At 42.1% G+C, this 14,489-nt stretch overlaps 1 protein-coding gene across 4 annotated transcripts in view; it reads right to left on the reverse strand.

Moving 5' to 3' along the window:
* Positions 1-13,340, reverse strand: part of ABCD3 (ATP binding cassette subfamily D member 3) — a 31,529-nt gene extending 18,189 nt beyond the window's left edge. For 2 of the 4 annotated variants that reach the window (XM_009563505.2, XM_054073291.1), the window contains exon 1: positions 13,184-13,340. In XM_009563505.2, the coding sequence (XP_009561800.2) occupies positions 13,184-13,293 (110 nt within the window). In that variant the 5' untranslated portion in view covers positions 13,294-13,340. Of the gene's footprint in view, positions 1-4,997; positions 5,054-13,183 lie in introns of those variants that run through there. The other 2 variants (XM_054073293.1, XM_054073292.1) reach the window with 1 other exon arrangement.
* Positions 13,341-14,489: the final 1,149 nt, after the last annotated feature.

The raw sequence follows: 14,489 nt of genomic DNA on the forward strand, positions 1-14,489 counted from the left end.
GTCACTGACCAATGAAGAAAAATAACTTAGTTATTAGGCAAGGTAGCAGAAAATATGAGAAAAGAAGGGAAGGAGGAGACTATGAAAGTGAGAAGGGAGAGATACCCGTTTAACCAGAACTTAATTAAAGGTGAGATGGAAGCCTGAGAGAAGATAAAAATCATGTAAGACTACTTGTGCAAAAGACAGAACAAAGACCATGAAAGGCAGCAGAGGGCAGACTGGGTTAGAAATAACCAAAGTTCAGGAGGGATATAAAACTTAATCAGGCTACGATGGAAACATGTCTGCAGAAATGGTAACAGTGTGCAAAGTCCAAGAAACAATCTTGTTAGAGACTACGTCCTGGTGATGTAGGAGCAATGTATTGCTGGTACAAGGTGTAAATTTTCCAAAGTAGAACAGATTCACCTATTTTTAAAAAAAGTCCTTGAGTATCATTCAGTCCAATCACATCTGGTTTGGGACTAGGAGAAAAAGAGTATTCTTAGGTGTGAATAAGTTGTGATGAAACTATGTGGCTAATTCCCTAGATGATTCCTGACAGACAGTAATTCAAAATGAAAGCATGCTGCTCTTCCAGCTATGCTATAATAATTCTTAGCTTTGTTGCTTCAAGGCCTGCCAGTGGTTGAAGTCACAACACTTACAACACACCTATTTCAGCTTTAGCAAGATCATAAATGAATGCATTAAAATAGAAATATATCAAGATGATTAGGCCCAGAAATATCTGGCAGTTCAATACCTTTGATGTATTTATTCATACTTTTTTCCCTACAGTAGCTGTTGAGAGAAATTCAGTAGCTGAAACTGCTGAGATGAAGCTAACTATCTATTAAAGGACTGTTCAGAAATAGTGATCTTGTATCTAATTGTGAATTCAAATTTAATTAGAATTTATAAAGTTTAAGCTAAAAATTAAGTATTTGCAAATTCAATACCTAATGAAGACCAGAATGGTTTTAACAGTGTTTTGCTCTTCTAAAAAAATTAATGCAAGCTCAAAACAAGACTAATACTTCAATAAGAACAGAAATCATCTATACGAAGCATGGATTACCTAGGAGAAAAATAAATGTGGCTACATAGCTCCAAAAATGTTGCTCTTGCTATTAAAATAAATAATCCATTGTTATTTTAACAAGTAAAACCATTTTACTTGCAACAAAAGACTGTGCCATAGTTCTGCCTGGAATAAGACTTCCACAGGCCAATTACTGCAGATCTTTCCCTTCTCAAGAGTCTCATTTTTCAGTCTGATACCCACCAGCACTACTCCAGACTACATTACACTATCGTAAAACCTCTTTGTGAGAATTGTGGTTGCATTCTCATTGAATTTAAAGACTAAATAACACCCTCAATTAGTCAGCATGAATACAACAAGACTATTTGGTTACAGCAGAGAGCTCTAACATTTGGAATAGATTCAAGCTCTCAACTACTGCAGTCCTCTCCTTTTGTTAATGCTAGAGCATCTTAAGCCTTACCGGTGCAGGAAGACTAAGGGCTACACGCTGCCCCAGCTCCCTACTGCAAGTAACTCCTCTGGCACAGAGGCCAATGCCAAGCAGCACAGTGTAAGGACTGCTTGGAATAGAAACATAAGGCTACTTTTCCTTCTATATCAGAAAGTCATTGGAAATTTTTTCCTACCCTTCCACGGATTTTAATTGATTTTTTCACTTGCAGCCATCAGTTCCCCTGAGGCATTAGATTTTATCAAGAAGAATTCAATAGTTACATTGTAGATACTAACAGAACACAGGACCTTGCTTTAGGTGATAAAATATGACTACACGAACAAGACAACTTCAAGATTCAAGACAACTTTATGGCAAGGAAAAAAAGTACGGCATACACCACAAAGAAATTTCATTCAGAATGATACTGAATGCCTAACTTTGCAGCTTAAAAATAATAATGTGATATTAAACTGAACCATGACAGTTTAAATATAGAAAGAATACTTTGAAAGTATGAGTCAAGCACAAATTAATCCAGTAACATTTACTCAAAACTATACAAAAACCTATCTGTTGAATCACTCGAATTCACGTCTCTGAAATAATAAACCTGTTAAAATATTAGCTTTCTTCCAAGCTCTTACTGCACCAATAAAATACAGAGTCACATAGCAAAATAACTTACTATTATTACTCATCCCCAACATCTGCTTGCTTTTCAGTTTTTCCACACAAAAGATGCTTGACTGAAATGAAGTTTACTGCCAGGTAGTTGTGTAAAAAGATCTGCCAATACAGTAATGAAATAGCAGACTTCATTAACGAACAAGTAGATGACAGGCAGACTGATTTTTGAGCTTCCTTTGTGCCTTCACACACAAGGACAGGTGGTGATGGTGAGGTTTTTGAAAAGGGTTACCAAGACAATATTTAGGAAAAAAAGATATGATAAATTATGGTATTAAAATATTTCTAATGCTGAGCCAAATCTATTGGCATAGGAATAAGGATAGCAACACGGCCATTCAAAGATGAAGCAACACTTAAGAAGCGTTCCTGCATAGTTTCTTTACAGTTGTCTATGGAAGCACTAAAAATATTAATTATATACATCTCCACCTGTATTCAGCAGCTTCTACTACTACATTAGTCAAGTCTGTCTCCAAACTTCCAAAGTCTCAGGTTTAAATTTTAAAGCAATCAATAAGTCAAATTCTCCTTTCAAAGGCAGAATGTCATCCATAGATCACCACGGTTGAAACAGCAGCCCCTCCACATCTCAGATGCAGCATGCTACCCGCAACAACTGCACAGATTTTGGAGCAAACATACACACAACAAGTGACAAAAGACATCAGGACTGGGATGACACAACTACACCAAACTTTTCATTCATACATGCATGGGAATAAATACCAACTCACTACAGAAATAAGTAAATAGGCAAGTACTCAACTGATAGACAGTAGGCAATACAACAAAACACTTCTTCCCCCATACCAAGAAACATGCTCAGCTAAAACCAGCAAGATATTTTAAAGAAACTAATAAAGAGTTTCAGGACTTCGTGTACACAATTTGGCACCTGATCCTGCTTCGAGGGCAGCACCACAGCATGGGGGGGAAGCGGAAAACTTGACAATAATACCACACAATTTCATTCCCCGAGTAAGTGTTGGTCACAGCACTCCGTCTTTGTGTTTAACTCTATTTCTGTACCAGTGAAGCTGTTCTCTCTAGAGAAACATACTATAACAGTGGTGACTCAAAAAGAATTATTCTCAACACAGAGGAAAGTGATTTGAGAAACTTGGAAAAGCCTTCAAGAGGCTGTTGAGTCTTCTTACTGAATGGTTTCAAGAATGCAAGTTATGTGGTATTTATTAGCAAGCAGGAAAAAGTTAAAGGATTACTGCCTCTAGAAATACCTGCCTCCTTCCAGAACAAAGTTCAGTGGAAGCAATCTACACCAAGCTAAATGTAACAACAGAGAAATGCAGATGAAGAGATAAGCAAGGCCTCCAGTTTAAACAAGGGTGAAGTGGAAAGAAGGATTTGAAAATGTTATGTTGTGCTTACATGCAAAAAAAGCTACAAATTTCAGGTCATACTACCTTCCTTCTGTAGAGTAGGATGACTAGATTCTGCTCAACACAGTACAAAGGAAGAATACCTGCTCTAGGGATAACAGCTTTTCAAAGCGTTGTCACCTCTAAGCAATCTTTGTATTTATATTTCACAGGTATTACATGCTAGAATGGCACCTAGCAACTCTCATAGCTTTGAAAAAACACACAAGATAAAAGATTTTGTAATAGTTTATGATTATTTCAGGTCAGTTTTACAGCCAAGATATTATTGCAACACTATAAAGACAGAATACAAAACAAATGACTAAAGATGGAAGGCAACAGTATATCTTGTTACATTGTGAAGAAATAGCTACAGTGAGAAAAGTACAGTGTCACTCATAGCACACTCGCTGGTAGACACAGCTTCACAGTTCATATCCCCCCAGAGGAATAGAGAGCAGCAGTACATCTACTTCAGGTGAAAGGCAGTCACGTTACTCAGAAGCCTGGGCACAGTCCAAAAGCATGCCCATTTACACAGTACACCCTGAGCACACACGGAAATCAAGTGCACTGTTTGCTTGGCTCTAGGTTGACAGCTAGTTGCAGCATAACCAAAAATAATGTGAAGGGAATGCATTCAGGCAACCCAGATGGGGACTCTGAGAAGGTCACAGACAGCTATGACACTGTAAGCAGGGGCTCGAATCACTCTGCACTGCTAAAGCTCAAAGAGTTTCTACAAACAGAACTATATATTTACAAACAGAACTATATATTTCTATAGAGGAAATTCTAAGTTTCAGCAGAAGCCTGCATCTCAATAACAAAGTAACACTATGAAAAACCTCAGAGCTATTAATTTCTCCACAAGGTTGTGCTCTGGTCTGAGCTGTGGCTGGAGCTCTCCATAGATAAGAGTAGAAAAAGACTTCTACTTAGTTCCCTGCAAAGTGAAAAAGAATAGTTTCACAATGTTACATGTACTTCCACCAGATCTCGGCTTACTGAGCAATCATTTCATGCTACTTAATAAGAATGAAACCACTAATTAACTATCCAGGTCCAAAGCAAAGGCAGTTTGAATGCTAGGAGTAGGACTGAGTCATCCGGTTTCTCCTGTCTCCATAGCCTCCAGCTGAATACAGGATTTCTGAGCCCCAGGCAGGCTTTTCTACAAGATTGGAGTTTAGATGCATTATCTAGTAATTTTATCTGTATGTTCTTTCTTTTTTTTTTCCCCTTAAATGCTAGTGCGCACACAGTAAGCAGTGGACTGAGCAGTCACGTTCATGTTCTGGATAGACCTACTTTAATGTAGCTGTGTAGAGATTTTTTTTTTTTTTTTTTTTTTTGACACCTGCCACCTTTCCACAAAGCAGCACAGGTTCCCTTTAAAGCTTCTACATACATGGAAGCAGTCTATTAATGTGCAGTGTAATGTCACCCTTCTTACCAAACAGTCAGGGGAGATTCTTCTAGAACAGGTCCCTTCATGTAAAGTTCACTAACAAGGCTCACCCAAACATCTTCAGAACCTAAAGAAATGAGGCAAACCAACAAAAAAGAGTAACATCCTAAATATACAAAACCAGAACAAAAATGCAGTAATTGCTTCAAGTTACAACTGCCACTTGCTATGTTTAAACTTCAGTGTTACATCTGAAAGCACCTCCAAATGTCTGAACACGGCTATTGTTTCTGATCGTGCTTGTACTAAACACTGCCAAACTGCAGGTTCATGAGTGGTCCAGCCAATGACATAAGGAGAATATCTACTTCCACTCTGTCAAAAGAAAAAGGCTGAGAAAACCTAACACAGGCAAGTGCAGAGGTCCTGCCTCACCTAAGACTGTGTAAAACCCTATTTGATACACAGTGTCAACAACTCTGTTGACCTCTCTCAACTCAAATGAACCTTTCCCCTTGCTTGAGCCATGTCAAACCTCTAAAGCCCAAGCACAGTTTTCTTCCCTTGTGTATTTTTTTTTTTTTTTTTTGTCTACAGCAAGGATGCCAAACACCTGGGTTTCAGAAGTTCATTTCATACAAAATTCAATGTCCACACTCTAGCCTCATCTTGGATGCTATGGACACGTCTGGGTAAACAAACAGGAGGAGCTGTAAGCTACCATGCAGCTTGAAAGCTATGATCTGGTTGCCATCACTGAAACTTGGCGAGACAAATCCCATGACTGGAGAGTGGCTATTGATGGCTACAGGCTGTTCAGAAGGGACGGACCAAGAAGAGGTGGAGGCGCTGCCCTCCATATCAGAAAGCGGATAGAGTGAAGAGCTGTCCTTGAAGAGTAGCCACGAACAGGTCAAAACCTTATGGGTCAGAATAAAAGATCAAGGCAACAAAAGGAACTTTGTGGTTGGTGTATACTACAAACCACCTGATCAAGGAGAACCTACTGATGAAGCCTTCCTCCTCCAGCCGCAGAAGGCTTCACACTCACAAGCTCTCATCCTACTGCAGGACTTCAACCACCCTGACATGCTGGAAAAGTAGCACAGCAAGCTGTAGGCAATCCAGGAGACTCCTAGAGTGCATCAAAGATAATTTCTTCACCAAGGCAACAGACACCCCACCCGAGGGGATGCAGTACTAGACCTGATGATCACTAACGCAAATAAGCTCATCAGTGACATCAAAGATCAGAGGCAGCCTGGGCTGCAGTGATCACACACTGTTGGAGTTCAAGGTCCTGAGTGATATGGGATAGGCAAGAATTATAGTCAGGACCCTAAACTTCAGGAAACCAGACTTCCAGCTCTTCAAGAAGTTAGTCAGTGGAACCCCTTGGGATACGGTCCTCAGGGACAAGGGAGCAGAACAGAGCTGGCAAATGATGCTTTTTTCCATTTTTAAAACAGGTAGAAAGGATAACCCTGGGAACTACAGACCTGTCAGCCTCACCTCTGTGCCTGGAAAAATCATGGAACAGATCCTCCTAGAAGCTGTGCTAAAGCACATGGAGGACACAGAGGTGACTGGGGGCAGACAGCACATCTTTACCAAGGGCAAGTCCTGCCTCACCAACCTAGTGGCTTTCTATGATGGGTAACCACATCAGTGGACAAGGGAAACCCAATGGATGTGATCTATCTCGACTTCTGCAAAGTCTCTGACATGGTCCCCCACAACATCCTTCTCTCTAAATTGGTGGGTGGACTTTTCGGTGGACAAGGAATTGGTTGGACGGTCCCATTCAGAGGACAGTGGTCAACAGCTCCATGTCCAGATGGAGATCCATGACAAGTAGCGTCGCTCAGGGATCTGTACCAGGACCAGTGCTGTTTAATAACTTCATCAATGACACAGACAGTGAGATTGAGTTCACCCCCAGCAAGTTTGTAGTTGACATGCCAGGAGGACAGGATGTCATCCAGAGGGCCCTAGACAAGCTGGAGAAGTGGGCCTGTGCAAACCTCATGAAGTTCAACAAGGCCAAGTGCACAGTCCTATACCTGGCTCAGGGCAATCCCCGATTTCAATACAGGATGGTGGATGATTTGATTGAGAGCACCCATGCAGAGAAGGACTTGGGGGTGCTGATTAACAAGAAGCTCTGCATGAGCTGGCAATGTGCGCTCGCAGCCCAGAAGGCCAACTGTATCCTGGGCTGCATCAAAAGAAGCATAGCCAGCAGGTTGAGGGTAGCAATTCTGCCCCTCCACTCAGCTCTCATGAGACCCCACCAGGAGTATTGTGTCCAGTTCTGGAATCACCAACATAAGAAGGATATGGAGCTGTTGGAATGGGTCCAAAAGAGGCCACGAAAATGATCAGAGGGTTGGAGCATCTATGCTATGAAAACAGGTTGAGAGAGTTGAGAATGTTCATCCTGGAGAAGGCTCTGAGGAGACCTTACAGCAGCCTGCCAGTACTTGAAGGAGGTGTATGAGTAAGCTGGAGAGAGACTGTTGACAAAGGCATGAAGTGATAGGATGAGGAGAAACAGCTTTCAATGGGAGAGGGGATTATTTATATTAGACATTAGGAAGAAAATCTCACAATGAGGGTGGAGAGGCACTGGCACAGGTTGCCCAGGGAAGCTGTGGCTGCCCCGTTCCTGGAGGTGTTCAAGGCCAGGTTGGATGTGGCCTTCAGCAGCCTGGTCTGGTGGAGGTGTCCCTGCCATGGCAGGGGTTTGGAGCTGGGTGATCTTTAAGGTCCCTTCCAACCCAAACCATTCTATGATAGGAAAGGCAAGTGCGTCTAGGAGCTGATTATAACATCTTTCACATTGCCTCCTTTCCATATACTTCCTATCAACTCCATTCTGTTCCTTCCCCAATCTCGCAGTTCCAAGCTCTTTGCCCTCATTACCTTGTATCATTCCTTTCAGTCCCTTCTTGCAGCAGAAAGCTGCATGAATTAAATACCTTATTTTAGAAAGTAATCTAAGTTCATTCTCCACACATGTAAGTCCTGTAATTTAAAACTACATGGATACTCGGTGAGAATTCTCGCTAGAGGGATAACGGACAATATCCATCTCCTTTATGTAATACCCCTTAAGGTTTTATTTCTGAAGCAATGAAATCTTGAGCAAATATTCTGCTGCTTAGTTTCTTGTTTGAGGAGTAATGTGTACTATTCAAGACAAAGCTCAAACAGACAAGAGATTAGATTTTTGTGGATGAAACATAACATATAACTTCAGTTTATTTTACACACATTGTATATGATGGGCTTTTTTTCCCTTCTACAATCCTTTTTGCGTGTTTATATTTAATATGGGCTTAGTGTCTTTGTTTAAAGAACTACAATGTTTAGGAGAACCAAATCTGAGAAGCAGAAGTGTAAAGGTTGGGGGATAGGAGAGTGAAGAGGGGTTCAGCACTTCAACAGTTTTGGCCATTTTTTGGTTTTAAAACTGGTGCAAATACAGACTACACTCCCCAGTTATGCATTGTCAATAATGTTGAGACTACACTCATCCAATTAAAATAGTAAATCATAGCAACAAACTGTAACCACTAGTAACAGCAGCTGTGAAAAAGAGAAATATTTGTTGTGTTTGCACACAAACACACAGAACTTGTATGATAGCAAAACACATAATTTATGAAAATAGTAAGGATTAGTTCAAAGTTTTATTTCAATGCTTTTTATCACTTAAAAAAAAAAATCCATCTTTCCAGACCTTTCTCAGTGACAAAGTCTTGGGCAGTCAACTTTTCTCTAGCTTTCAACCAGCAGGGAACAAAGTACAAAGAATACTGATCCAAATTCTTCTGGCTCTCCTTCATTCTCCCACTCTATAGATCTTTCTCTAATACTCAACAGTGGGGGAAAAAAAGAACCACTGGTCTTTAAAATAGATTTTATGAGACATTTCCCCAAATCAAATCAACATTTTCAGCTGTCAAGACACCGATTATCAGTGCTGGAGTCACTTCTGTATACAGAAACAGACCATGACAGATTAAATTCATGATTTTTTTTCCTGCATCACATACCCAGAAAAATGTAATCTCTCAAACAAAACAACTTCTTATAATTCTAAAAAACCAAAATACAATTGAATTCAAAACTGCATTTACATGTAACAACTTCCCCCTTCCCAAGAAAAAGTGAAGTTTTTCCAAGGCAACAAACTTTCTCAGGAGAGCTACTCAAATGGAGAAACCGTGCATTTTTCTTTCCATGCTTTACTCCAATGAAGTAAGATAGAATACTAACAAATTACTATTAGCAAACAGTTCTAAGCTGTTGTATTTTGCAGAATCTTTTATAAAGCTGTGGTTAAAACATATTGCAACCTGGAAGTGATACCACCTCTCCATTCTGCAAATCTGACGAGCAATGTAATAGCTCTTACAGAAGAACATCTGTGACTAATCCAGCTAGAACTAATTAAGTGATCTTTGACCTACTAAGGCAGGTTAGCATAACATATACAGCTTAATTATTCATACATTACTACTTGATAGGAGTTGTCCCAGACCTTGACTCTATTGTCTGACAGCAGAAAAGTAGGTGAAAGTTGCCTCCTCTTTCCTTCCTGCTATCATTTCTGTAACTTATTCTATATCAAAATTAACACACACAATATGAAAAGTCTGTGTAACATCACTTTTGTGTTACACATTCAAACATATCTGATTTACTAAAAGAAGATTGTTTTAATTGTTTTTTTTTAATTTGTATGTTATTTTTCTTTTCAACTTTGACCATCAGTGATACTGAAGAATGCTGACATTCCAGCAATGTTTTAAAAAAGCACATAGAATAGACAGAATACACACACTTATTGCAGGAAAACATGATATAACAGCATATCTTATTTTGAACATAAAGTATGTATAAGCATAAATACTTACGTGTGTGTTCTTAAATAAACTATGTGAGGAAGGAGGATGTTTTGCAGGTAAAGTTTAGAGTTGCACTAATCACTTTACTTGAATATTAAGGCCAGTACTTTGCCATTTATATTCATCTGCAACATTCACCTTTGCCCTCAGGAAGCTCAAAATTAGAATTTCACCTTCCAGAATTCAAGAAGCTGAAATTCATCTCATGCTAACATGACACAACATTTTCAGGCATTATATACCAAGGATAACAAAGGAATTCACACACCTAAAACAAAATCACCACTGCTCCTCACACATTTTACTCAGTCAACCTTAAGCAGCAGGTACGCTATCAGTCTTCTTCCAGACTATTGAGATTGCAAGCAGAATTCTTCTCCATAGGAATAAGCAAATAAATTTAGGACAGCCGTACTCTCCCAACTTTTCCCTCTTCCCAATGAGGCAGAGAGAAACAAAACACGGGAATCACAGGGTACACCAGGCCCTGGAGATTCTTATCATTACTACATAAGGTTCACCACTTGTTATTATGTCAGCATCATACACCAACACAAATATGCTGGAATAGGTAAAGATTTGGCACAATGACAACCTTTCCAAAAGTAAGCTATAATTTACATTAGCAATGAAGCATTAAGAAATGAATGATACATGAACTGAGACTAAAGAAGGATGAGGCAATGCTAATGACTAGATGTTTTTGTCTAGGCTGGTGGCATAGGCAACATAGCCTACCTACTGCCTAGTCTTGATAGGTAGCATTCTGGAAGGCTCCTGGCAAGGTTTGCCTCACAGGGAAACACAGAGACAAGAATGACAACCAGTGGGCAAAAACCATCTTCAAAAAACAGCATTCAAGCAGCAGCACAGCTACTATTGAAACAATTGAATGTTGGCTGTTTGGAATATATGGCTACAATACAGTATCAGTAGTAAATAGGATCTAAGTTGTCCAGGGACTCAAAAGCATAAAGTAACACACATGCACAAGTGAAACAATCAAGTACACAAGCATGGTGCTTTAGTTAGAAACTGCACTTCTAAAAGATCTAATAATGCAAAATGCCATTGTCAAGTCCTGCAGAGCAACATCAGAAGATTTGGAAACAAAATAGTTTATGAGGACAACCCAGGATCCACAATGTATTTATTTCAGGGATTGGGAGATTACTCTGGACAAGTTCTAGCCTGCTCCAGTGAACTGAACACTCCTAGTAGTGGGAATATACTAAATGCACTTCAAAACCACACTGGACTTGCATTTACATTTGAACATGTGCACCAGTTTGAATGTAATCTTGTTTGCATGCTCCAAGGCCACTCCCCAATAGATGAAGAGCAAGGTAAGCATGGACAAAGGGGAGATTCACTTTAAAAGAATACTCTTGATCTGAAAGGAAATGTAGATGCTCCTAGCACACCTGTATGGCCCAGCCTTTCTTACAAACACCTTCAAAATATATGAATTACGAAAATCTTGCACTACACTGCCAGTATCTCTTCCAGCTGACCATTTTTATGCTTTTCTATATAGCTTTTTCCCTTTTTTTACAATGGCATTCACTAAATTAAACAGAGGTAACTGAAAAATATCATCCCTCCTTGGGAGTCTGATATAAGAGTAACTCTCAGCAATAGTTTGGGATCTCGTTGTTTCTGCTCTCATGCTAACAATGTAAGGCAGCAGATCCACAAATATGCTGGCAGCATATCAATTTCTGACAGGTTACATGACAAAATTACCTAACTTCATGAGGTTCTTTAAGATATTATGTTGTGCTGCTTTTGGCTCAGACAGAGTTAATTTTCTTCCTAACAGCTGCTACAGTGCTCTGTTTTGGATGTAGTATGAGAATAAGGTTGATAGCGACAACTAAAACCATCAGCATAAGCAGTGTTTATACAAAGTCAAGGACTTTTCAGCTTCCGATGCTCTGCCCATGGGAAGCTGGGAGGGAGCAGACGGGATAGTTGCCCCAAGCTGGGGAAAAGGGGATTCCATGTCATATAATGTCATGCTCAGTTTACAAACTGAAGCACCTGGCTGGGGGGAAGGGCGATCACTGCTTGGGTATGGGCATCGGTCATTGGGTGGTGAGCAACTGTATTGTGCATCACTCATTTTCTATCTTCTATCATTATTACTCTTATTCTCCCTCCCTTTTGCTGTCCCACTAAACCAGCTTTACCTCAGCCCATGAATTTTAATTTTTTTGACTCTCCTCCCCTTCCAAAAGGAAGGTGAGCTAGAACCTGCCTGGTACTTAGCTGCCAGCTGGGGCCAAACCATGACACATGTCTACGAAAGGAACTAGGCAAAATAAAACTGGATTGTTGCTTAATCGCTGGTATGCTATTACTTAAGTCTATTGACTAAGTCAAGAGCTACCATAGGGATAAGCGTTCAGCAGCTACACAATATCTAACTGTACTACTGTAACATGCCCTGTCTGTGGCTATGCAGCTGCAGATTATTGAGCAAATGCGTTAAAATCATGAAATGATTGAGTTTGAGGTACATTGTTTATCTGTCACTCTTTATGGTACCCAAGCAGCTCCCAGGGGTTGAGCAGACATGCACGCCGCACCATGAAAGCATCCTCAGAGGCAGCACCAAGCCCTTTGGCATCGCTGTCCCTGGTGGGGTCGCAGCTACCACCAGGGCCCACGGTTCACAGACAGGGAGTCCTAGGACATCCCTGGAACCCAACCTATCATGAAATCACAGAATCATAGAATCACTAGGTTAGAAAAGACCTCTTGGATCATAGCCCAACCATTCATATCTGCCACTAAACCATGTCCCCGAACACCTCATCTACTCATCTTTTAAGTATCTCCAGGGCTAGTGACTCCACCACCTCCCTGGGCAGCCTCTGCCAGCGCCCAATGACTCTCTCCATGAAAATTTTTTTCCTGATATGCAGTCTGAACCTCCCCTGGTGCAGCTTGAGGCCATTCCCCCTTGTCCTATCACCTGTCCCTTGGGAGAAGAGGACAGCTCTCTCCTCTCCACAATGTCCTTTCAGGTAGTTGTACAGAGCAATAAGGTCTCTCCTCAGTCTCCTCAAGGCTAACAACCCCAGCTCTCTCAGCCGCTCCTCATAAGACTTGTTCTCAGCCCCTCACCAGCTTCGTTGCTCTTCTCTGGACATTCTCCAGAGCCTCAACACCCTTCTTGGAGCGAGAGACCCAGAGCTGAACACCGAATTCGAGGTGCGGCCTCACGAGTGCCGCGTTCACAGTCAGGAGAATGGAGAACCCGACCCTCACTGGCACCCGAGCAGCAGTTTCCCCCGTGTCCCCGCTCACCCGTGCTGCGCCGCCCGCCGCTTGCTGAGTAGGCACAGGAGCGCGCAGGCGGCGGCGGCCCCGGCCACGGCGGAGTGGCGCACGGTCAGATACTTGCTGTAGGCAGCCATGGTGCGAGCGCAGCCGAGCGCAGCCGAGCGGGGGATGCCGGGACGGGCCGGGGCGGGGCGCGAGGCCGCCGGTGCCTCCCCCGGGCGGGGCCGGGCCGTGGAGAGCGTGCGGCGATGGGCGGGGTGGGGTGCAGGGGTACAGCGGGGAGAGAGGGGTGGGACCACTGCTCGGAGGTTGGGAGCAGCCCTGCGGGGAAGGGCTTGGGGTGCTGGTGGATGAGAAGCTCGACGTGAACTGGCAATGTGCGCCTGCAGCTCAGAACGCCAACCGTATCCTGGGCTGCATCAAAAAAAGCATGGCCAGCAGGGGAGGGAGGGGATTCTGCCCCTCTATTCTTCTCTTGTGAGGCCCCACCAGGTGTATTGTGTCCAGTTCTGGAATCCTCAACATAAGAAGGATATGGAGCTGTTGGAACAGGTCCAGAGGAGGGCTACAAAGATGATCAGAGGGCTGGAGCACCTTCCCTATGAGAACAGGCTGAGAGAGTTGGTGGTGTTCTGCCTGGAGAAGAGAAGGCTCCAGGGAGACCTTATAGCAACCTTCCAGTACCTGAAGGGGCTACATGCAAGCTGAGGAGGGACTGTTCACAAAGGCTTGTAGTGATGGGACGAGGGGCAGTAAGTATAAACTGGAGAGGGGCAGATTTAGACTAGGACTAAGGAAGAATTTCTTCATGATGAGAGCGGTGAGGCACAGGCACAGGTTGCCCAGGGAGGTTGTGGCTGCCCCATCCCTGGAGGTGTTCAAGGCCAGGCTGGATGGGCCTTGGGCTGCCCGATCTGGTGGGAGGTGTCCCTGCCCATGGCAGGGGGGTTGGAACTGCGTGATCTTTAAGGTCCCTTCCAACCCAAAGTATTCTATGATTCTATGATGATTTTTAGGGCTGTGAGAAGAGCTGCCAAGATTGACTTTAAGAGGATGGAATGAACTGTAAGGGAAACGGTAGATCTTGAGAGTATAGGCTTGTATATCTTGTAGTGATACATGCTTTGAGCTAAAGCAACTGTGAATCTAAAAGAGGGCTAGTTTTACAAAGAATCATAGAATCATATGTGCATCACTGATTGCTGGGTGGTATTTGCTGTAATCTTAGCAGATCATTTAAATCATACAGTTACATGTGTTATTTTCATGGTCTGTATTCATAGAATCATAGAATAGTTTGGGTTGGAAAGGACCTTAAAGATCACCCAGT

This window comes from Cuculus canorus, chromosome 8 (assembly GCF_017976375.1).
Source record: "Cuculus canorus isolate bCucCan1 chromosome 8, bCucCan1.pri, whole genome shotgun sequence".
NCBI lineage: Eukaryota > Metazoa > Chordata > Aves > Cuculiformes > Cuculidae > Cuculus > Cuculus canorus.